Source organism: Globicephala melas, chromosome 2, assembly GCF_963455315.2.
Source record: "Globicephala melas chromosome 2, mGloMel1.2, whole genome shotgun sequence".
NCBI lineage: Eukaryota > Metazoa > Chordata > Mammalia > Artiodactyla > Delphinidae > Globicephala > Globicephala melas.
Genome location: NC_083315.2, coordinates 77018718 through 77043585, shown reverse-complemented (window position 1 = coordinate 77043585; position 24868 = coordinate 77018718). Strand labels below are relative to the sequence as shown.

The following is a 24868-nucleotide window of genomic DNA, read 5'->3' as shown; positions in this document are numbered from 1 at the left end:
TGCCTCCTCGCAGCCAACAGCAGTCCTCTCCCCAAGTTTGCTTTTCAAACCCCACATTCCAGCACCCAACCCCTGTCCACACCAGTGGACACATGTCTCAGGCAGGGCATGCAGGGCTGTGGCATGGACCCTCTGTGTAGGTCTCACTCTGTCCTGCCTGCCACAGATCGGTTGCTGTGCTCTCCTCTGATAGCCCCCAAGGCTCCCCTTCTGTCCCATCTGATCTCCTCACCAGTAAGGGGGCTTCCCTGGATGTGATAACCCCTCCTTTCCTTCAGCACCGCCCCTCTCGGGCGCAGGTCCTGTCCCACTTCCTCTCCTCTTCCTTTTCTCTTCTTTCTTTCATCCTACCTGGTTATGTGGGGATCTTTCTTGTCCTTTTAGGTGACTGAGTTCTTCTGCTAGTGTTCAGCTGGTGCTCTGTGAGAATCATTCCATTTGTAAATGTATTCTCGATGCCTCTGTGGGGAGAGATGAACTCCACGTCTTCCTACTCCTCCACCATCTTGACTCTCTTTTATCATCTTTTTACTTTTAATCTGTCTCTGTACTGAAAATGGGTTTGTTATAGAACCCATATAATTGGTTTTTGCTTCTCTATCCACTCTGACAGTCTTTGTCTCTTACTGGAATGTTCAGTCCATTTACATTAATGCAGTTTTTGATGTTTGGATTTAAACCTACTATCTTCCTATTTGTTTTCTGTTTTTCCCAACTGTTAACTTTGTTACTTTTTCCTCCTTTGAATTGAATATTTTTTAGTATTCCATTTTTTCCCTCCACTGTTAGCTGTATCTAGTCTTAGATTTAAGGTTTACAATATACATATTTAACATATCACAGTCTACCTTTAAATCATGTTATACTATTTCATGTATAATATAACACTCTCATACTCCATCTGCTTCGTTTGTGGTCATACCTTTATTTTTAAAGGTCATACATCACACAATATTTTTTTCTTTAAACAGTTATATTTTAAAGAGATGAAGATATTTGCCATTTCTTGTATTCTTCATTCTTTAGATCTGTTTTCCATACTTCTGCTTGATATACCTACCCTTTCAATTTTTGTGGTACCAGTTTGCTAGTCACTAATTCTCTGTTTTTGTTTCTCTGAAAAAGAGTATTTTCCTTACTTAAAAAAACCTTTTTATTTTGAAATGATTATCAATTCACATGAAGTTGCAAAAATAGTACCTCTAGGGCTTCCCTGGTGGCGCAGTGGTTGAGAGTCCGCCTGCCGATGCAGGGGACGTGGGTTCGTGCCCCGGTCCGGGAAGATCCCACACGCCGCAGAGTGGCCGGGCCCGTGAGCCATGGCCTCTGAGCCTGCGCGTCCGGAGCCTGTGCTCCGCAACGGGAGAGGCCACAACAGTGAGAGGCCCGCGTACCGCAAAAAAAAAAAAAAAAAAAAATAGTACCTCTAGAGAGGTCCTGTGTATCCTTCAGTTTCCCTCAAAGGTAACATCTAACATAACTATAGTCCAGTGTTAAAACCAGGAAACTGACATTGGTACAATCCACAGACATTATTCAGATTTCACCAGTTTTGTATGCACTCATGTGTTTTTGAGTCCTTTAATTTTTGAAGGGTATTTTTCACTAGGTATAGAATTGTCAGTTGACTATTTTTGTTTTCTTTTGTTAGTTTAAAGATGTCCTCCCTTTGTCTTCTGTGTTGTATAGTTTCTGACTAAAAGTCCACATAATTCTTCTCTTTCTACTTTTGTATGTAATGTGTCTTTTTTCTCTGCTTTTAAGACATTCTCTTTGTTAGTGGTTTTCAGCAATTTCATAATTATGTGCTTTCTCAGTTTTGTGTGGGGAGTGTATTTATTCTGCCTGAAGTTTGTTGAGCTTTTTGAATCTGTGGGTTTATTGTTTTCATCAAATTTGGAAAATTTTGATCATTATTTCTTCAAATATTTTTCCTGTACTCCCTATCTCCCTCCCCCACCTGAGAGTCCAATTATACTTCTGTTAGACTACTTGATATTTTCACATTGATAATATCAGTGATATTAGGTTACTGATGAGCTGTTTTCAGCCTTTTTTCTTATGTTCTTTATTTGGATAGATTCTATTGCTATGTCTTCAGTAGGTTACTGATCTTTTCTTTGTAGTGTCTAGTATGCCCCTATTCTTAAGCAGAGAGATGTTCATTTTGATATATTATACATCTATAGAAGTTCCATTTGATTCTCCTTTATAGCTTCAGCTTATTTTCTCATTATATTAATGTTTTGCTTTAATCACTTATGTATAATTAAAATAGCTGTTTTGACAGCCTTGTTCACTGTACGCATTATATTTCTCATTTATGGGTTTGTTTGTATTGACTGATTCTTTTTATCCTGGATATCGGTTACATTTTCCTGCTTCTTGACTTGGTTAGTGATTTTTTACCAAATGCTAGACACTGAATATTATATTGTTGAGCATTTCTCTTTAGTGTGCTTTTTGAAGACAGTGTTGAATTTTGACAGGTAGTTATTTGCCAGTTTAATCACTTTGAGACCTGTTTTTAAGTTTTGCTAGAGTGTGTCTAGAGCAGCCTTCAGGAATAGTTCAGCTCTATCCTTAAGTCTTCCCCTAAAGAGACCTTTCAGGATCTCCACTGAATGTCCCTGATGATCACTGAGGATTGTCATTCTGGGTGATTAGACCTCAGATGTCTTCCTGCCCTGTGTGAGCTATGGGAATTGTTCTATTTACAGCTCCCTAATTGTGCTTTATCTGGCCTTCTTGAATTTTCATGTATTTAGGTGTAGCCTAATAGACTCAAGGGATTTCCTGTGTAGATTCGTGAAGCTCTCTCCTAGTGTAGTTCCTCCTTACTTGAACCTTCACACAAATTCCCAGCTGCCTGTCTCCTCCAGCTGTGTTCTGTTTCCTCAACTCAGTGGACCTCTGGGCTCTGTTTGTATTTTCTCTTCCCTGTAGCCTCAGTGTGGATATTGCTTCCCAGAAGAATGCTGGGGTGATTGTAGGACTTGTTCTGATTTTCCCTTTTCTCAGGAATCACAACCCTACTGTTTTCCAGTATTTCTAAACAGTTATTAAACATATCTTAATCATTTTTTCTAGTTGTTTACAGTGCATTTTTGTGTTACGTGTTTATTATTTCTTCATGGCCGGAAGACTTAATCTCACTTTTGTTTTGGTTAAGTTAAAGTTATTGGTGCACTCCACAAGTTTCTCTGACCATGGATTTGTCATATTAGCACTCATATTAACATCAGTAACTCACCTTTTTAAAAAAAATGTCTGCCCTCTTGTTATCTTGCTCCAGATAAAATTGATCTCTGTGTCATTTCCTAAAGCTGCTTTGTTCTTTTCTGCTTTCATAGTAAAAACTCTTCAAAAGCTTTTTCTCACCTTCTTCATTTCCTTATATTGTAAACAAAGCTTTTTTCATTTTTGCCTGTATTTATCCTGCAAAATCATTATATGAATGTACCTTATCTTTGTTTAATATTGTATATCTATCATATACATATAAGAGTTGTATATTCTCATTTTTATATATTTTATTACATAGCTCTACCCCTTCCCCCATATTCTTTATTTCCTTCTTTTCCAGCTTAGGTTCCATGGTACACAACTTAATTATCCATTGAATATATTCTTAATTTCCCTGCCAGTGTAGTGCGTGGCAAAACCCAACCTAATTTCCCCCATACTGCTTGTCTGTATGGCTGGACAAAAATACACAACCAAGTGGATTGGTCCTACTTTAACTTATTTACAAATATCAAGTGTAATGCTATTTTCCTCTCCTACTTTCTGAGAAGGTAGTCCCCTCTCCCACTTTCAGAGTTGATTATTAAACAGGTTATTTTTTCTCCTCATGTTTCCAATACCTCTTCCAACATTACCATTCTCAGTTCAAAACTTCTCCCTATTTTACTAAGAAAACAGTAAATTTTACATCAGTCTCTTGGCCTTTGTACCCATCTACTCTTCTTTCCCCCTCATTACCATGGATTACTATCTCTTCTGTCTAAAGCTGATCACCTCACTGTGCACTGGATCCCATAGTCTGTCTTACTCAAGGACTTTGCTCCTACAATTATCCTGTTTTCCATTCTCTTGCAAAAATCACATTTACTCTATCTATGAAATTATTTGCATTAGCATACAGACATGCCATAGATCTCCAATATATATATTTTAAAACCTCCATAGATCTCATATGTACCTCTTGCCCTGTATCATTACTCTCCTTTATAGCAAAGCTTCTTAAAATAGTTGTCTCTACTCAATTTTTCTATTCCTCATTTGCCATTCTCTTGAAACTACAACAGTTAGGCTTCTATCTCTACTCTGCCTCTGAAACCATTCTTAACAAGGTCACTAGTAAGCCACATTGCCAGTTCTAGTCAGTTATTATTCCTCATAGTAATTTATAGCTCAGCAACATTTGACATAGTTGATTTCTCCCTCCTTGAAACACTTGATTTGGCTTCTGGAGCATCACACTCGTGATTTTCTTCCTTGTTTTCCTGACCTTTCTATGTTGAAGTGTCCAAGGCTCAGTCCTTGGCTCTGTGCTGTCTACATCCAATTCTGAGATGCACTCATTCATTTCCATGGCTTTATGTACCATCTATATGTTGTTCACTCTCACATTTCTACTTCTTGCTCGGATCTTTCTTTGAGCTCCAGACTCTTATTAACATCTTGCTTCCCACTTGATATCAGTACTTGGTATGTTAAACATCCTATGTCCTAAAGAGGGAGCTCTTGCTTCCCTGCTCTCTGCAGACCTTCTCCTTTTCTCCCTCTCAGGAAAAACATTGAGTTATTTAGGCCAAAATCCAAGAGTCATCTTGATCCTTCTCTTTCCTCACACCATCATCCAATCCATCAATGAGTCCTGCCAATTCTGTTTTCAAAATACATGGAATTAACTACTTCTCAAAAACTCATTACTCCCACCCAAGCCCAAGCTACTGTGTTTCACTTATACTATTCTAATGACCTCCTAGATTTCCTACACTCAGTAGCAATACCACAGTAGCTAGAGTACAGTTGACCCTTGAGCAGCCTGGGGTCTAGGGGCGCCGATCCTCTGAACAATCTAAAATCCCCATATATAGTCGGCCCTCTGTATCCCCAGTTCCTATGTACCTGTGGTTCCACATCCGCAGATTCAACCAACTGTGGATCCTGTATTACTGTAGTATTTACTATTGAAAAATTTCTGCGTGTAAGTGGACCCACATAGTTGAAACCCATGTTGGCTTAACTGCAATCCTTAAAAAAACTTAGGATAACACACACACACACACACACACACACACACACACACATCGACTAAAAACCCTCCAAAGACTTCCCATGTCATTCAGAATAAAATCCAAACTATGAGGCAGGGTTTACAAGGTCCACCTAAGGTCACCCTGGGTGTTTCTGCAATCTCGAGACCTAACACTGCCTGTGTCAGTGAGCTGAAGCCACACTGACCATGTAGGTGATCTTTGAATATATTAAAGGCATTCCAGCCTCAGGGTCTTTGTCTTCTTTGTTCCTCCAGATCTATACATGAATCATTCCCTCATTTGGAAGCCTTTCCCTAACCACTGTATTTTAAATAATTATGTCCCTCCCCGTTGCTCTGTCCTCTTTTTTTTCCTTCTTCCTTTTTTTTAGAGGGGTTGGTGGTGCTTCACTGCACGGCTTGTGGGATCTTAGTTCCCTGACTAGGGATCGAACCAAGCCCAGCAGTGGAAGCACAGAGTCCTAACCACTGGACTGCCAGGGAATTCCCTTTCTTTTTCTTCATAGCCCTTATCACTGTCAGATGTTACATACGAGTGTGTATGTATGTATGTGTTTATCATCTGTCTCTTCCTCTAGAGTGCAAGCTTTACTAGAGGAGAACTTTGGTTAATTGTCATGTGCCCATCATGTAGAATAGTACCTGGCAACGTAGTAAGTGCTTGATAAATGTGTTGAATAAGTAAAACCTATTAGACATAGATATTACTACTCCCAATTTCAGATGTAGAAACTGAATCTACCACAGCTGGCAGATTTTTTGATTCCAAGTTTATTGCTTTTTGAACCTCAGCCACTTGTTTCTAGAACCTTATCTGATCATTTATTTGTCCTCATCTGATTTCTCCTCATCAGAAATACTATGGTTGTTTTTGTTACTCTTTAAGCATTTGCTACATTTGTTTTGTACTGTTACTGATGCATGCCTCTTTCTCGCACTATCCCAGTACTTTATGAATGCTTTAAAAATTATGGGAGAATCACAAATTATTTCTTCTTAGATCTCTTAGTATTTGAGTTTTAAACTTAGACTTGATTTTCTTTAAGCTGTCCAGCTTTTTCTTTTAAAACTAATGTGAAATTCAAGACGAGATTTTTCATAAAAATTTTCTCTAGCAACCTGTAAACTTCTTAATTTGGGAGGTAATAATAGATTTGCTTTAGGAGAGAGTTTTCATCCTAAAACTACTCAATATTGGTATCTTGTCTGCACTTTGTAAAAAGTACTTAAGTATGATTGAAAACAGAAGTGTTTTCAAGTTTTTGTTAAGATTATCCCTTTCTTAATGGATTTTCTCGCATAGGAAAATTTTATTTCCTACTTTACTATTCTTCTGACTATCCTTTTTCTTTTTCACTTTTTCCCAAGAAGTGGGGCAGTATTGATTCAGCAGTAGGGGAACATCATGTGGTAAAGAAAGGTTTTCTTTTTTCTATGAAGTAGGTTACAGAGCCACTAGCAGGAAAGAGAAGGGCAAAGATTCATTTCCATATTCTTATGAGAAGAGGCTGAAATGAGGCAGCAAGAATTGTGCCTTGGTAGCTAATGAGAGTCTCTGCCTTTTCCGTGTGAACAGTGAGAGAAATCAGGCTGCTCTTAGTGTAGCTACCACCCACAAAGCTGTGAAGAAGGCTGGTGAGAGCAGATGGTATCCAGGCACAGTTTGATTTGTGTAGAAACCTGCATAAAGAGCAGCATGTGTTTTGTTTTGTTTTGTTTTCCCCTTAATTACTGAGAGCCAGGGAGATCAGTGTTCAAATAAAACATAGTGATACAGCCAGGAGAAAAAATTGTAAAAGAAGAAAACAGACAACTACGTTGTTAACTGCATCATTTCAATTCCATGATATTTACTGAGAGTGTCTGCTTTGTATAATGCTCTGTACCAGGCATTGTAGGACATGCAAAGAAGAGTAAGTTAAATATTACAAAATAAATTCAGTTCAGTAAACATGTCACTAGTGCCTTTTATATGCTGCTGAAGTGCTGGAAATATAGAAATTAAAGTAGTTCTATCCTTAAGGAGCTTACAATATAGTGGGGGAAATGAAGTAAATGGATAGTTTCGGTTCCACACAAGCAGGTTCTATGATATATGTATATCAAGGTGCTATAGAAGCTCTGAAGAAAGGGTACTTAATTCAACCTGGGAGGAGAGTGAGGAAGACAGTGAGGGAAGGCTTCTGGGAGAAGGTAAAACCCCAGTGTATAGCCCTGAGTCTTGAAGGATGAATAGTTGCAGGAAATATCATGGCTGTTTGGGAGAGATCCAAGCAAGTACTGCTCTTGTAGCTGAAGGTAACATTTGTGGGAGGAGATGAGATTATGGTACCAGATTGTGATGGAGTTTGGAGCTTATCCTGTATGTTCATGTTTCTTCCTTTGTGGCCTGTAGACTCTGCAACAGCAACTCTAGAATATTTGCAGAAATGCAGGTCTAAACCCACACCAAGATATGGAAAATATCCATAGAATCTGTTGTTTTTGCTCAGAATTGGGATTTTCCTATATTGCTAATGTACAATAGAATGCTCTGTATTTAACAAATATTTTTAAGTGATATATTTCATCAGGTTTACACAAACACAGTATTTATGAGAGAATTTATGTCTTACATTGGTGTTTTAGGAGGTTCCCAAGAGAAGAACCATGATTATAAAATGTTGTTTATAAAGTAAATGTAGAAGACATGTATACTGACTCTTGGGATCAATAAAAAGGCAGAAAATTCCAAACAAAAAGCAATTTGGAAGCCTAATTTGTGACTACATCTTTAAGGATATATTTTCCTAAAACCAGTTCAGAGTGAGAATGCCCTGAAACCTCTGTCACTCAGTGTTCAGTCTCTGGCCGTGTGTGTGTGTATACAGTTTAGGAGAAAGCAAGGAATATGGAAATGGAAAACGTTTCAGAATAATAGAAAGAACTTATGATATGTTTATAAATGTTCTACATATCTCTCTTACTGTACAGGAATTAGAGAATAAAAGAAGACTGCAAAAACAAGCTGCCGCTAGTCAAAGTGCCATGGAAGTTCGCTTGAATAGAGCTCTAGAAGAAGCAGAAAAGTATAAACTGGAGTTAAGTAAACTAAAGCAAAATAACAAGGTATGGAAAAACTGAATAATTTGGGTAGTGATCACCTTTGGTAACTTTCTCTTTTAGGCAAGACTCGAAAGTGATAGTTTTTAAATTATAATTCTTGATGTCACGGTAAACACACCTCTTTTCAGAAGAAATATCCTTATTAGCAATATGTACATTTCCAATAAGTTAGAATTATATTGCTTGGACTAGTGCCATACTTGGGTGATAGCACAACTCTTTGGAGAATTCATTCATTTTTTCATCCAACAGATCTTTATTGTGTGCCCATCTTATATGCCAGACACCTTTCTAATCTCTTGGAATAAATAATGGTGGGGAAAAGTCTGTTTTGAATCTCAAGTCTGTTCTATCCCTCTCTGAGCCTCAATTTTCTAATATATAATGCAAGGGGCTATTTTATAGGGCAGTGGTTCTCAAACTTGAGCATATATCAGAATCACCTGGAGGGTTTATTTAAACATAGATTCCTGGGTCCCACCCACAGATTTTCTTATTCAGTAGATTTGGGGTGAGACTTGAGAATGTGCAGGTTTTTTTGTTTTTTGTTTTTTTTAAATTTTTATTGGAGTGTAGTTGATTTACAGTGTTGTGTTAGTTTCTGTTCTACAGCGAAATGAATCAGTTATACATATATATATATATATATATATCCATTCTTTTTTAGATTCTATTCCCATATAGGCCATTACAGAGAATTGAGTAGAGTTCCCTGTGCTATACAGTACTGTGTGTATGTCAATTCCAACCTTCCAGTTTATCCCTCCCCCCTTTACCCTCTGGTAACCATGTTTGTTTTCTAGATCTGTGACTCTATTTCTGTATTGTAGATAAGTTCATTTGTACCCTTTTCTTAGATTCCACATATAAGCAATATCATGTGGTATTTGTCTTTCTCTGTTTGACTTACTTCACTCACTATGACGATCTCTAGGTCCATCCATGTTGCTGCAAATGGCACTATATTGTTCTTTTTTATGGCTGAGTAATATTCCATCGTGTGTGTGTGCGTGTGTGTGTGTGTGTGTGTACACATATATATATACACACCACGTCTTCTTTATCCATTCCACTGTTGATGGACATTTAGGTTGCATCCATGTCCTGGTTATTGTAAATAGTGCTGCAGTGAACATTGGGGTGCATGTATCTTTTCAGATTATGGTTTTCTCCAGATATGTGCCCAGGAATGGGATTGCTGGATCATATAGTACCTGAATTTTTAGTTTTTTAAGGAACCTCCATACTGTTCTTCATAGTGTCTGTATCAATTTACATTCCCACCAACAGTGCAGGAGGGTTCCCTTTTCTCCACACCCTCTCCTCATTTATTGTTTGTAGACTTTTTGATGATGGCCATTCTGACTGGTGTGAGGTGATACCTCACTGTAGTTTTGACTTGCATTTCTCTAATAATTAGTGACGTTGAGCATCTTTTCATGTGCCTCTGGGCCATCTGTATGTCTTCTTTGGAGAAATGTCTATTTAGATCTTCCACCCTTTTTTTTTTTTTCTTTTTGTGGTACGCGGGCCTCTCACTGTTGTGGCCTCTCCCGTTGCGGAGCACAGGCTCCAGATGCGCAGGCTCAGCGGCCATGGCTCACGGGCCCAGCCACTCTGCGGCATGTGAGATCTTCCCAGACCGGGGCACGAACCCGTGTCCCCTGCATCGGCAGGCAGACTCCCAACCACTGCGCCACCAGGGAAGCCCTTCCACCCATTTTTTGATTGGGTTGTTTGGTTTTTTGATATTGAGCTACATGAGCTGTTTGTATATTTTGGAGATTAATCCCTTGTCAATTGCCTCATTGGCAAATATTTTCTCCCATTCTGAGGGTTGTCTTTTGTTTATGGTTTCCTTTGCTGTGCAAAAGCTTTTAAGTTTAACTAGGTACCGTTTATTTATTTTTATTTTCATTTTCATTACTCTTGGAGGTGGATTGAAAAAGATCTTGCTACGCTTTATGTCAGAGAGTGTTCTGCCTATGTTTTCCTCTAGGAGTTTTTATAGTATCTGCCTTACATTTATGTCTTTAATCCATTTTGAGTTTATTTTAGTGTATGGTGGTAGGGAGTGTTCTAATTTCATTCTTTTACATGTAGCTGTCCAGTTTTACCAGCACCACTTACTGAAGAGACTGTCTTTACTCCATTGTATATTCTTGCCTTCTTTGTCATAGATTGGGTGACCATAGCTGTGTGGGTCTGTCTCTGGACTTTCTATCGTGGTCCATTGATCTGTATTTCTGTTTTTGTGCCGGTACCATACTGTTTTGATTATTGTGGCTTGGTAGTATAGTCTCAAGTCAGGGAGCCTGATTCCTCCAGCTCCTTTTTTCTTTCTCAAGATTGCTTTGGCTATTTGTGGTCTTTTGTGTTTCCATAAAAATTGTAAAATATTTTGTTCTAGTTCTTTGAAAAATGCCATTGGTAACTTGGTAGGGATTGTATGAAATCTGTAGATTGCTTTGGGTAGTAGAGTCATTTTCACAATGTTGATTCTTCCAATCCAACAACATGGTATATCTCTCCATCTGTTTGTGTCATCTTTTATTTCTTTCATCAGCATCTCATAGTTTTCAAGGAAAGGTCTTTTGTCTCCTTGGGTAGGCTTATTCCTAGGTATTTTATTCTTTTTGATGCCGTGGTAAGTGGGATTGTTTCCTTGATTTCTGTTTCTGATCTTTCATTGTTATTGTATAGGAATGCAAGAGATTCCTGTGTATTAATTTTCTATCCTGCAATTTTACCGATGCATTGATGAGCTCTAGTAGTTTTCTGGTAGCATCTTTAGCATTTTCTATGTGTAGTATCATGTCATCTGCAAACAGTGACAGTTTTACTTCTTCTTTTCCAATTTGGATTCCTTCTATTCCTTTTTCTTCTCTGATTGCGCGGCTAGGACTTCCAAAACTATGTTGAATTATAGTAGGGAGAGTGAACATCCTTGTCTTGTTCCTGATCCTAGAGGAACTGCTTTCAGTTTTTTACCATTGAGAATGATGTTTGCTGTGGGTTTGTCATGTATGGCCTTTATGATGTTGAGGTGTGTTCCCTCTGCCCGCTTTCTGGAGATTCTTTATCATAATTGGGTGTTGAATTTTGACAAAAGCTTTTTCTGCATCTATTGAGATGATCATGTGGTTTTATTCTTCAATTTGTTTTTTCTTTAATATTAATCTATTTATTTGGCTGCGCAGGGTCTTAGTTGCAGCATGCAGGATCTTTATTGCCGTATGCGGCATCTGTTGCGACATGCAGGATACTTAGTTGCAGCATGCAGGATCTAATTCCCTGACCAGGGATCGAACCCAGCCCCCTGCGTTGGGAGCAAGGAGTCTTAACCCTGCTTAACTAGTCTTCACTGGACTGCCAGGGAAGTCCCTATTCAGTTTGTTGATGTGATGTATCAGATTGTTTGATTTCTGTTATTGCAAAATCCTTGCATCCCTGGGATAAATCCCACTTGATCATGGTGTATGATCCTTTTAATGTGTTGTTGGATTCAGTTTGCTAGTATTTGTTTGAGGATTTTTGCATTTATTTTCATCAGTGATATTTGCCTGTAATTTTCTTTTTTTGTGATACCTTTGTCTGGTTTTGGTGTCAGGGTGACGGTGCCCTTGCCTCATAGAATGACCTTGAGAGTGTTTCCTTTCTCTGCAATTTTTTGGAAGAGTTTCAGAAGACTAGGTGTTAACTCTTCTCTAAACGTTTGATAGAATTTGCCTGTGAAGCCATCTGGTCCTGGGCTTTTGTTTGTTGGAAGATTTTTAATCACAGTTTCAATTTCAGTACTTGTGATTGGTCTGTTCATATTTTCTATTTCTTCCTGGTTCAGTCTTGGAAGGTTGTGCATTTCTAAGAATTTGTCCATTTCTTCCAGGTTGTCCATTTTATTGGCATATAGTTGCTTGTAGTAGTCTCTTACGATCCTTTGTATTTCTGTGGTGTCCATTGTAACTTCTCCGTTTTCATATCTAATTTTATTGATTTGAGCCCTCTCCCTTTTTTTCCTTGATGGGTCTGGCTAAAGGTTTATCAATTTTATCTTCTAAAGGAACCGACTTTTAGTTTTATTGATCTTTGCTATTTGTTTTCTTCATCTCTATTTCATTTATTTCTGCTCTGATGTTTATGTTTTCTTTCCTTCTGTTAACTTTAGGTTTTGTTTATTCTTCTTTCTCTCGTTGCTTTAGGCATAAGGTTTGGTTGTTTGAGATTTTTGTTGTTTCTTGAGGTAGGAGTGTATTGCTATAAACTTCCCTCTTAGAAATGCTTTTGCTGCATCCCTTAGGTTTTGGATTCTCATCTTTTTGTTGTCATTTGTCTCTAGGTATTTTTTTAATTTCCTTTTTGATTTTTTTAGTGATCCATTGGTTATTTAGTAACATATTGTTTAGCTTCCATGTGTTTGTGTTTTTTACAGGGTTTTTTGCCTGTAATTTATTTCTAATCTCATAGCTTTGTGGTTGGAAAAGATGCTTGATATGATTTCAGTTTTCTTAAATTTACCAAGGCTTGATTTGTGACCCAAGATGTGATCTGTCCTGGAGAATGTACCATGTGCATTTGAGAAGAAAGTGTATTCTGCTGCTTTTGGATGGGATGTCCTATAAATATCAATTAAGTCTATCTGGTCTAATGTGTCATTTAATACTTCTGTTTACTTATTAATTTTCTGTCTCAGTGATCTGTCCATTGTGTAAGAGAGGTGTTAAAGTCCCCCTCTATGGTTGTGTTACTATCAATTTCTCCTTTTATGGCTGTAAGCATTTGCCTTATATATTGAGGTGCTCCTATGTTGGTTGCATATATATTTACAATTGTGTACTTAAATATGCAATTGTAAATTCGTCTTGGATTGATCCCTTGATCATTATGTAACATCCTTCCTTGTCTTGTAACAGTTATAAGGTCTATTTTGTCACATATAAGTATTGCTGTTGCAGCTTTGTTTTGATTTCCATTCGCATGGAGTATCTTTTTCCATCCCCTCACTTTCAGTCTGTAAGTATCCCTAGGTCTGAGGTGGGTCTCTTGTAGACAGCATAGATATGGGTCTTGTTTTTGTATCCATTCACGCAGTCTGTGTGTTTTGGTTGGAGCATTTAATCTATTTACACTTTAGGTAATTATCAATATGTATGTTCCTATTGCCATTTTCTTAATTGTCATGGGTTCGTTTTTGTGGGTCTTTTTTCTTCCCTTACTCCTTTGTTGTTTTCTTTTGTGGTTTGATGACCATCTTTAGTGTTGTGTTGGGTTGCTTTTTCTTTTTTGTGTGTTTATCTATTGTAATTTTCAGGTTTGCACGTCCTATGAGGCTTTGATAAAGCAGTCTTTATATATACAAGGCTGTTTTAAGTTGCTGGTCTCTTAATTTCAAATGCTATTCCCATTTTCTGCATCTGTACTTTTCTCACGGTTGCTGGATTTGATATCATATTTGTGTATGGATGATTTCCTGCCTTTACTGTATGTTTGGCTTTACCAGTGAGCTTTCGCATTTTTGATTTTCTTGTTTCTAGTTGTGACCTCTTCCCCCATCCACCCCCCACCTAGAGAAGTTCCTTTAGGAGTTTAGAAGTTCATTTGTTGTAAAGCTGGTTTGGTGGTACTGAATTCTCTTAGCTTTTGCTTGTCTGTAAAGCTTTTGATTTCTCTGTTGAATCTGAATGAGAACCTTGCTGGGTTCTCATTTCAGCCCCACCTAATAGTGTATTCTTGGTTGTAGGTTTTTCTCTTTCATCACTTTAAGTATATCCTGCCACTCCCTTCTGGCCTGCAGAGTTTCTGCTGAAAAATCAGCTGATAACCTTATGGGGATTACCTTGTATGTTATTTGTTCCTTTTCCCTTGTTTCTTTTAATATTTTTTCTTTGTATTTAATTTTTGTTAGCTTGATTAATTTGTGTCTCAGCGTGTTCCTCCTTGGATTTATCCTGTATGGGACTCTCTGCATTTCCTGGACTTGGGTGACTATTTCCTTTCCCATGTTAGGGAAGTTTTCCACTATAATCTCTTCAAATATTTTCTCAGGCCCTTTCTCTTTTTCTTCTTCCTCTGGGACTCCTATAATTAGAATGTTGGTGCGTTTAATGTTGTCCCAGAGGTCTCTGAGACTGTCCTCATTTCTTTTCATTCTTTTTCTTTATTCTGTTCTGCAGCAGAGATTTCTACCATTCTGTCTTCCAGGTCACTTATTTGTTCTTCTGCCTCAGTTATTCTGCTATTGATTCCTTCTAGTCTATTTTCATTTCAATTATTGTACTGTTCATCTCTGGTTTTTTGTTCTTTAGTTCTTCTAGGTCTTTGTTAAACATTTCTTGTATCTTCCCTATCTGTGCCTCCATTCTTTTTCCAAGATCTTGGATCATGTTTACTATCATTACTCTGAATTTTTCTTTAGGTAGATTGCCTGTCTCCTCTTTATTTAATTGTTCTTGTAGGTTTCTGTCTTCCTCCTTCATCTGCAACATATTTCTTTGTCTTTTCAATTTGTCTAACTTACTGTATGTGTGGTCTCCTTTCTGCAGGCTGCAGGATTGTAGTTCCTCTTGCTTCTGGTGTCTGTCTCACCTAGTGGGTGAGGTTTGTCCAGAGGCTTGTGCCATTATCCCCTTGATAGGAGGTTTGACTGGTGTTGTGGTGACCAGAGCCTGCCCTGGATATTGAGTGGGGCCTCCCTTTGCTCTGTGGTTGTCAGTGTCCTGTCAGGGGTGGAGTCTGATCCCTGGTTGTTAGAGTAGAGGCCCCAGATCTGTTTCTTAGCTGTGTTTCTGTACTGTGGTGTGAGGTAGGTGGGAATGGAGCACTCCCACTGGGAGATAAGCCACTGAGTATTCCTCCTCTGGAGCTGTTCACCATGAATGTGCTCTGTTCTGTCCCCTTTCGCCCATTGTGCGGGCTCACAAAGTACACTGTTGTTGGCACTGATCTTGGTCCCACCTTAACTGTGGGTATGCCGGCAGTTGGCTCTGGTGACTCTCAGACGTTGTTTTCACCAGGCCACTGGCACAGCTTGACTGAAGTCAGATCCCAGGACTACAGTAGTCGTGCACCTGGACCTGCTGTGGAGCTATGGAAGCAGCTGAGACTCTGGCCTGGCCCAACCTCTGCATGTACGTGCCCACAAAGCCCACAGCTGCTAAAGCCAGACTCGACCCACCTGCTGGAGCACTTGTCCTTTCAGATGTTTTGCAGGCACTGAATTTAGGAAGCCATCAGCGGAGGTGTAACTCCGCAGTTCACGCAGCCATGAGGAGAGATTTCAGCTCTTCTTCCTTAGTCACATGGCCCCTGGGGTTCAGCTGTGGTTTCACACCTCTGTGTGTTCCTCCCACCAGAGTCTGCTCCAGAGGTTGTCGGAGCACAAGAGCCCATCAGGCAGGAAGGAACCGTGGTGGTGATCGGGGTGAGCAGGCTCCCCAGGCGGGAGGGTGCTGGGGTAGGGATTGGAACATGTGAGCCCATCAGGCAGCGATCAGGTGAGTGGGGCCCCCAGGCTGAGGGAAGGGGTGGAGGAGGCAATAGCAGAGCCATGAGAGCCAGCTCCAGCGGGAGCCCTCCTTAGTGCCCATGGATGCAGGGGCTGGTGCATGACGGGAGAGGCTGTAATGGCCGCCCCGCCCTTTGCGCATCACTCAACAATGGTTCTTTGCCTCTGTGGAGGTCCAGGCTTCCTCCACGAGCATTCCTGGTTGTGGAGCTCCTTACTCCCGTCCCCTCTGGCTGTCTTCTCACACCCAACAGCAGTCCCCTCCCCAGGTTTGCTCTCCAAACCCCACATTCCAGCCACCAGCAGAAACCTGTCTCAGGCTGAGGTGCACAGGACTGTGGCACAGACCGTCCCGTCCTGCTTCCTCTCCTCTTCCTTTTTCCTTCTTTCTTTTGTCCTACCCAGTTATATAGGGATCTTTCTTGTCCTTTTAGGTGTCTGAGGTCCTCTGCTAGGGTTCAGCAGGTGCTCTATGAGAATTTTTCTATTTCTAAATGTATTCTTGATGCCTTTGTGGGGAGAGATGAACTCCACGTCCTCCTACTCCTCCACCATCTTGGAAAGTCCAAATATGCGGGTTTAACAAGTTACCAGCTGATGCTGATGCTAGTGATTCTGAGATGACATTTTGTTAACCACTGTTATGGAGTTATTATAAGGATCACCATTGTGTCTCTAGCATCTAGCCAGTGATTGGTGTAGAATTAACACTCAGTTCCTGAAATATCTGTTGAATAAATGAAGACTCAAATATCAATGGGTGTGAAAGCCTTTTGTACACTCTATAAATACTGGCTATTAGTTTTGGGGTTTGTGTCAACCTGAAAGTGACACTCCATTAGGACAATACTTAGTTATTTAACAGTGCCTTGGATGATGGATTTAGGTGTCACCCTCCTTACATGCACAGATGATACATTTTGGATTAAATTAGTAACACTTAACAGGACATAGAACTAAATCAATCTTGGTAAGTACAATATTTTTAACAGAGGCAAATATATTACAGTGACTACAGAGTTTTTTTTTTCTTTTTCTTTTTCTTTTTTTTTTGCGGTACGCGGGCCTCTCACTGTTGTGGCCTCTCCCGTTGCGGAGCACAGACTCCGGACGTGCAGGCTCAGCGGCCATGGCTCACGGGCCCAGCCTGTCCGCGGCATGTGGGATCCTCCCAGGCTGGGGCACGAACCTGTGTCCCCTGCATCGGCAGGCGGACTGTCAACCACCGTGCCACCAGGGAAGCCCAGAGTTTTAAGATATTGTCTGTGTGATAGTTTATGCTGTATGATCAGACTGTGTTAACATTCAAGAGCCATCCATAGTATGATGACTGGGAATTATTAATAGAATGTATTTAATGAACAAGTTAGGAAGTCAGCTTTACAGACTTGCCAGTAATTATGTTATTGGAGTATTATTTCTAATTTTGGTGTATTCTAAAGGGATTTTGAAGAAAATAAAATGTAATAATCATGTAAATGTCAGTATTTGCTAATTCTGGTTTCAGATTTGAGCTCTATTTTAGCACATACATTAGAGAAGTAGAAAGAAAAACTTATTTCCATGACAACAGATGACTGTCCTATTCTAGCCAGCCATTTTGCAAATTCAAGTAATCAGGACTTGGTATGTGAACATCTCAGTTCAAAACCATCAACACTATAAAAACAACTTAGATGTGTTCAAGACAAACTTCTGACCCTAGGTCTGCATTTTGGTGATCGATTTAAACATAGTGGGATGACATTTTGTTGTATATGTTTCTTAAGTATTTACTATCAAGTAGACATTTTGAGATCAGAGTTCTTAAATGTACTTGTTACATGTATATTGTTTCAGATTTCTGAAAAAATATGTGTATGTGTCTTAAGTTTTTGATTTTTAAATTATTTTGCCTTGTTTCTAACTTTGAGGGGTGTTTTCAAGATACGCAGTAAGATTTTCCTTGGAGTCTAATCTGTATATAAGTTTTTCTTTTGTGAGTAGTTATATTTTTTTCCATTTTAATTCTTTGTACCTTGATTCTCTTTCTGATTAGACATATTATTATAGTTAGGTAGGCAAGTAAAATTATTCAGGTTTATATGTGTAAGAAATAGTAAGGTTTCCATAAAATAGAACAATATTGTCTCACAGTCATCAGAAAGTTAAAGATTTATTTTAAAAATAATGATAAACTCATTCTGCACAGAGCTTAGGAAACAAGTAAACTGGTTTAGAGTAACTTTTGAAAAGTCAGTCAACTTAAACCAGATGCTGCATTAGTGCAGGAACCCTGTCTCTTTCACTCCTATGCCTGAGTGCCTGGAACATAATAATTGCCTCTGAAACACACTGAAGGGAGGAATGATGAAAGACAACCCTGTGATGGTTTAACTGCGCATTTGATTAGATGGTTGCTTGAAGTTCATTTAAAATATGTCACCAACTACATGTTACTTCATTTAGGAACAGATAATTTCTAATTCTTCATTAATTCATTTATAAATACTTATGAGGACCTGCTATGTACCTGTCAGATCTTTACTAGAGGCTGGAGATATAAAGGTGATAAAAAATAAGTATGGTCCTTGTAGTCATGCACCTTACAGTGGAGAAGTTAGATGTTATTTAGACAAAACATCAAGCAAAATTAAGGTGCAACTGTGATGAATGCCATGAAGGAGGGTACATGGTGCTTTGAGCAGGTAACCAGATCAGTGAATGAATTTTAAAAAATGTAATCCTAAGCTAAGATCTGAAAAACATACAGGAGTTATATATCAGGGGAGAGATTGTGGGCAGAAGGAATAGCATGTAAAAAAAGGGCTCTGCAGCAAGAAAGAAGACAGGGTAATGAAAGGCAGGGATGGATGTGAAGGGGATGTTGCAAAGGGAGGCTTCAAACACAGGGAGAGGCCAAACCATCTAGGCCTTCAGGCCATGTTAAGTATTATGGATTTTATCCAAAGGGCAGTGTAAAGCCACTGCACTGTTATTTTGAAAAAGATGACAGGAGATGATGCCATGATCAGACATGCATCTGGAAGTACAGTCGTCTCTCAGTGTCCACGGGTGCTCAAGTCTCTTATACAGAATGATGCAGGGGCTTCCCTGGTGGCGCAGTGGTTGAGAGTCCACGCCTGCCGATGCAGGGGACGCAGGTTCGTGCCCCGGTCCAGGAAGATCCCACATGCCGTGGAGCGGCTGGGCCCGTGAGCCATGGCTGCTGGGCCTGTGCGTCCGGAGCCTGTGCTCTGCAACGGGAGAGGCCACAACAGTGAGAGGCCCGCATACTGGAAAAAAAAAAAAAAAATTCACCAATTTTGATGTGTTTTTTTAAATGCACGCTGATATGACAGCTGTCACAATCTAACAAAAAATTGTTTTGAATGAAGTTAAAGACAACTAAGTGTTATTAGAGCCATCCTACGGAAAAAAACGAATGAACTTTTTGGCCAACCCAGTACATCTATAATTTAGTGAGTTTGGGCTCATACATCTGTGTAACCACCACTTCAGTCAATAGATAGAATATTTTCATCACCCCCAGAAAGTTCCCTTATATTCTCTTTTTAAGTACTCCATCCTCCTAAGTGGAGGATGTTCTGATATTTGTGTTCTTGACTTTCATGTAAATGGAACTGCATAGAATGTACTCCTTTGGGACTGGCTTCCTTCACTACACAATAATGTTGAGATTGATCCACGTTGTCAGGTTTTTTTTCTTGATCAGTCTTGCTAACCAGTTATCAGTTAATCTTTTCAACTTTTTAAAAATTTTTTCTATTGTCTGTTTTCTATTTTCACTGAATTCTCCTTATACAATTTTGTCTACTTTGCTTTTTTAAATATATTTATTGATATTCATATTTTTAAATAAATTTATTTATTGTTATATATTATTTTTGGTTGTGTTGGGTCTTCGTTGCTGCGCATGAGCTTTCTTTAGTTGCAGCGAGCGGGGGCTACTCTTCTTTGCGGTGTGCGTGCTTCTCATTGCAGTGGCTTCTCATTGCGGAGCACGGGCTCAAGGGTGCATGGGCTTCAGTAGATGCAGTGCGTGGGCTCAGTAGTTGTGGCTTGTGGGCTCTAGAACACAGGCTCAGTAGTTGTGGCTCATGGGCTTAGTTGCTCCACGGCATGTGGGATCTTCCAGACCAGGGCTCAAACCTGTGTCCCCTGCACTGGAAGGCAGATTCCCAACCACTGCACCACCCGGGAAGCCCTGCTTTGCTTTTTAATTTGCAATCTTTTCAGTTTCTTAAATTGAAGACTTAGATCATTGATATTTCAACCTTCTTTTCCAATACAGCATTTAAAACTAAAATTTTCCTCAAAATGATACTTTAGCTGTCTCACAATTTTTTATTTGCCTATCTTTAAGTGTATGTATTTTTATTTCTATTTTATCACATTTATTGTGGTATAATTGACATATAATAAACCTGCCCATATTTAAAGTGTGTAAAATTTGATGATTTGTGACTATGTGTGTACCTATGATAAATCACCACAATAGAGATAATAAATATATCTATCACTCCCAAAAGTTTCCTTGTGACCCTTTATAATCATGCCTTTCTCCCAACCCCTATCTTCAGATAACTCATTTATATTTTCTAGAATTTCATATTTTTTAAAAGTGTAACTTCTTTCACTCAGTAAAATATTTTGAGATTCATCCACGTTACTGCATGTGACAGTAGTTCACTTTTAATAATTTTACACATGGTGTAAATCTACCAAATTATACCACCTGTTGATGGACATTACGGTTGTTTCCACTTTTTGGCTATTACAAGTAAAGCCCACATGAACATTCACGTGTAAGTCTTTGTGTGGACATGTGTTTTCATTTCTCCTGAGTAAACACCTAGGAGTCAATTATCTGGGTTGTATTTTACATGTACGTTCAGCTGCCAAACTGTTTTCTAAAATGGTTTTACCAATTTACATTCTCAACAGCACTGTATAAAAGCTGCAGCTGTTCCATACCTTCACCAACACTTACTGTGGTCGGTTTTTTATATTTTAGCTGTTCTAATAAGTGCCTAGTGGTATTTCATATTATGATTTTAATTTGTATTTCCCTAATGACTAGTGATGTTGAGCATATTCATGTGCTTATTTGCCATCTTGATATCCTTTTTCCAGTTTTATTGAGATACAATTGACATACAACATTCTATAAGTTTAAGATGTATAACATGATGATTTGACTTACACATTTTGTGAAATGATTACCATAATGTTTAGTTAATATCCATCATCTCATATGTATACAAAAAGAAAAAGAAAAAAATGGTTTTTTTCTGATGATGAGAACTCTTAGGATCTACTCTCTTAACTTTTAAATATACCATAGAGCAGTGTTAACTCTAGTCATCAAGTTGTATATTATATACCTAGTACTTTTTGTCTTATAGCAGGAAGTTTATACATTTCGACCACCGTCATCCAATCCCACCCTCCCACCACCCTCTGCCTCTGGTTACCACAAATCTTATCTCTTTTTCTGTGAGTTTATTTTTTTGTTTTTGTTGTTTTAGATTCTACACATAAGTGAGATCATACAGTATTTGACTTTCTCTGACTTATTTCACTTAGATAATGCCTTCAAAAGCCCATCCATGATGTTAATGGCAGGATTTCCTTCTTTTTTATAGCTAAACAATATTCCATTGTGTATATATCCCACAACTTATTTATCCATTCATCTGTCACTGGACACTTAGGTTGTTTCTATGTCTTGGCTATTGCAAATGCTGCTGCTGTGAACATTGGGGTGCAGATATTTATTTGACAAAGTATTTTTGTTTCCTTTGGATATATTCTCAGTGGTGGAATTGCTGGATATATGGTAGTTATATTTTTAATTTCTGAGGAACCTCTAAACTGTTTTCCATAGTGATTGGAATATAATGTACAATCTTATCAACAGTGCACAAGTGTTCCTTTTCCTCCACATCATCACCATCATGTGTTATCTCTTGTTCTGTGTTTTTTATGATAGCCATTCAAACAGTCATGAGGTGATACCTCATTGGGGTTTTTTTTTTTTTAAAACCTATTTATTTTTTTAAAATTTTTGCCTGCATTGGTTCTCCGTTGCTGTGCGTGGGCTCTCTCCAGTTGCGGCGAGTGGGGGCTACTCTTCATTGCAGTGCGTGGGCTTCTCATTGAGGTGGCTTCTCTTGTTGCAGAGCACAGGCTCTAGGTGCACAGGCTTCAGTAGTTGTGGCACATGAGCTCAGTAGTTGTGGCTTGCAGGCTCAGTAGTTGTGGTGCATGGGCTTAGTTGCTCCGTAGCACGTGGGATCTTCCCGAACCAGGGCTCAAACCCGTGTCCCCTGAATTGGCAGGCGGATTCTTAACCACTGTGCCACCAGGGAAGCCCCCTCATTGTGGTTTTATTTTGCATTTCCTAAATGATTAGAGATGTTGAGCACCTTTTTATGCACCTGTTGGCCATTTGTAAATCTTTGGAAAATTGTATATTCATGTCCTTTGCTCATTTTTTAAATTGGATAATTTGCTTTTTTGTATGTTGAATTGTATGAATTCTTTATATGTTTTGAATATTAACCTCTTCAGATATATGGTTTACAGTATTTTTCCCATTCTGTAGGTTGCCTTTTCATTTTGTTGATCATTTTTTTTTTGCTGTGCAGAAGCTTTTTACTTTGACATAGTCCCACCTGTTTATTTTTCATTTTGTAAGTTCTGATTTAGGTATCACATCCAAAAAGGTCATTACCAAGACCAATGTCAAGGTGCTTTATCCTGTGTTTTCTTCTAGGAGTTTTATGGTTTCTAGTCTTACATATAAGTTTCTATTCCATTTTCAGTTCATTTTTGTGAGTGATGTAATATAGGACTAGTTTCATTCTTTTTACATGTGAATATCAAATTTTCCCAGCACCATTTACTGAAGAGACTGTCCTTTCCCCACTGAGTATTCTTGGCTTCTTTGTCAAATATTAGTTGACTGTACATGCTGGGGTTTGTTTCTGGGCTCTTGATTCTGTTCCAGTGGTCTATGTTTCTGATTTTATGCTAGTACCATACAAATTTTGATTACTACAGCTTTATAATGTAGCTTGAAATTGGCAAGTGTGATGCCTCTTGCTTTGTTCTGTCTCAGGATTACTTTGGCTATTGGGGTCTTCTGTGATTCCATATAAATTCAGGATTTTTTTTCCTAATTCTGTTTAAAATTTCTTCAGAATCTTGATGGGGATTGCATTGAATCTATAGGTGGCTTTGGTAGTACTGACATTTAAAAAATATTAATTCTTCCAATCCATGAACACAGGATACCTTTCAACTTATTTGTGCCTTATCTGATTTCTTTCATCAATTTCTTAAAGTTTTCAGTGTATAGATCTTTCACATCCTTGGTTAAATTATTTCTAAGTATTTTATTCTTGATGTAATTCTAAATGGGATTGTTTTCTTTCTTTTTCAGATAATTTGTTGTTAGTGTATAGAAACTACTAATTTTTTAATGTTAATTTTGTATCCTACAACTTTACTGAATTTGTTGATGAGATCTAACAGTTTTTTGGTGGAGTCTATAAGACTTTTCTATATATAAAATCATATCAACTGCAAATAGACGCAATTTTACTCCTTCTTTTCCAGTTCTGATACTGTTTATTTTTCTTGCTTGATTTCTCTGGCTAGAATTCTAGTACTATGTTAAGTAGGAGTGGTGAGAGTGGGCACTTGCCTTGTTCCTGACCTTAGAGGAAAAGCTTTCAACATTTCACCATTGAGTACGATTTTAGCTGTGGGCTTGTCATATATGGTCTGTTTTTCATTGAGGTAAATTTCTTCTAACCCTGATTTGTTAAGAGTCTTTATCATGAATGGATGTTGAATTTTGTCAGATGCTTTGTCTGTGTCTATTGACATGATCATGTGATTTTTTTCTTTCATCCTATTAATGTGATGTATGACATTGATTTGCAGATATTGAACTGTTCTTGCCTCCCTGGGATAAATCCCATTTGATCATGGTGTATGATCCTTTTAATGTATTGTTCAATTCAGTTTGCTAATATTGTTGAGGATTTTTGCATCTATGTTCACCAGTGTTATTGGTCTGTAATTTTCTTATTTTTGTGGTATCTTTATCTGATTTTGGTATTAGGGTGATGATGGCCTCAAAGAATGACTTTGGAAGCATCCCCTTCTCTTCAGTTTTTTGGAATAGTTTGAGAAGGATAAGAATTAAGTCTTCTTTAAATGTTTGGCATAATTCATTTGTGAAGCCATCTGGTCTTGGACTTCTGTTTGTTGGGAGTATTTTTTTATTACTGATCTAATTAGTGTTAATTGGGGTCTGTTCATATTTTGTATTTCTTCCTCATTCAGTCTTGGGAGACTGTATATTTCTAGGAATTAGTCCACTTCTTCTAGGTCGTCCATTTTATTGGTGTGTCATTATTCAGAGTAATCTCCTATGATCCTTTGTATTTCTGTGGTGTCAACTGTAACTTCATTTCTGATTTTACCTATTTGGGCCCACTCTCTTTTTCTTCTTAATGTGTCTGGCTAAAACTTTATCGATTCTGTTTATTTTCTCAAAGCTCTTAATTTCTTTGATTGTTTCTTGTTTTCTCTCTTTTTCATTCTTTCATGTCTATGTCATTCATTTCTGCTCTGATCTTTCCTTCTACTAACTGTAGGTTTTGTTTGTTCTTTCTGATTCATTTGGGTGTAAGGTTAGGGTTTTTGAGGATTTTCTTGTTTCCTGATGTCAGCTTGTATCACTATAAACTTCCCTCTGGGAACTGCTTTGCTGCATCCCATAGATTCTGGATCACTGTGTTTTTGTTTCTGTCTCCATGTATTTTTTTATTTCCTTTTTGATTTCTTCAGTGACTCATTGGTTGTTCAGTAGCATATTGTTTAGCCTCCATGTATTTTGGTTTCTTTTAATAGTTGATTTATAAGTCTCATAGTGTTGTGGTCAGAGAACAGGCTTG

At 38.4% G+C, this 24868-nt stretch overlaps 1 protein-coding gene across 2 annotated transcripts in view; it reads left to right on the top strand.

Moving 5' to 3' along the window:
- Nucleotides 1–24868, top strand: part of TEX9 (testis expressed 9) — a 216290-nt gene that overhangs the window by 181059 nt on the left and 10363 nt on the right. For both annotated transcript variants that reach the window (XM_060294225.1, XM_030878773.2), the window contains one exon: nt 8261–8395. In XM_060294225.1, the coding sequence (XP_060150208.1) occupies nt 8261–8395 (135 nt within the window). The remainder of the gene's footprint in view (nt 1–8260; nt 8396–24868) is intronic.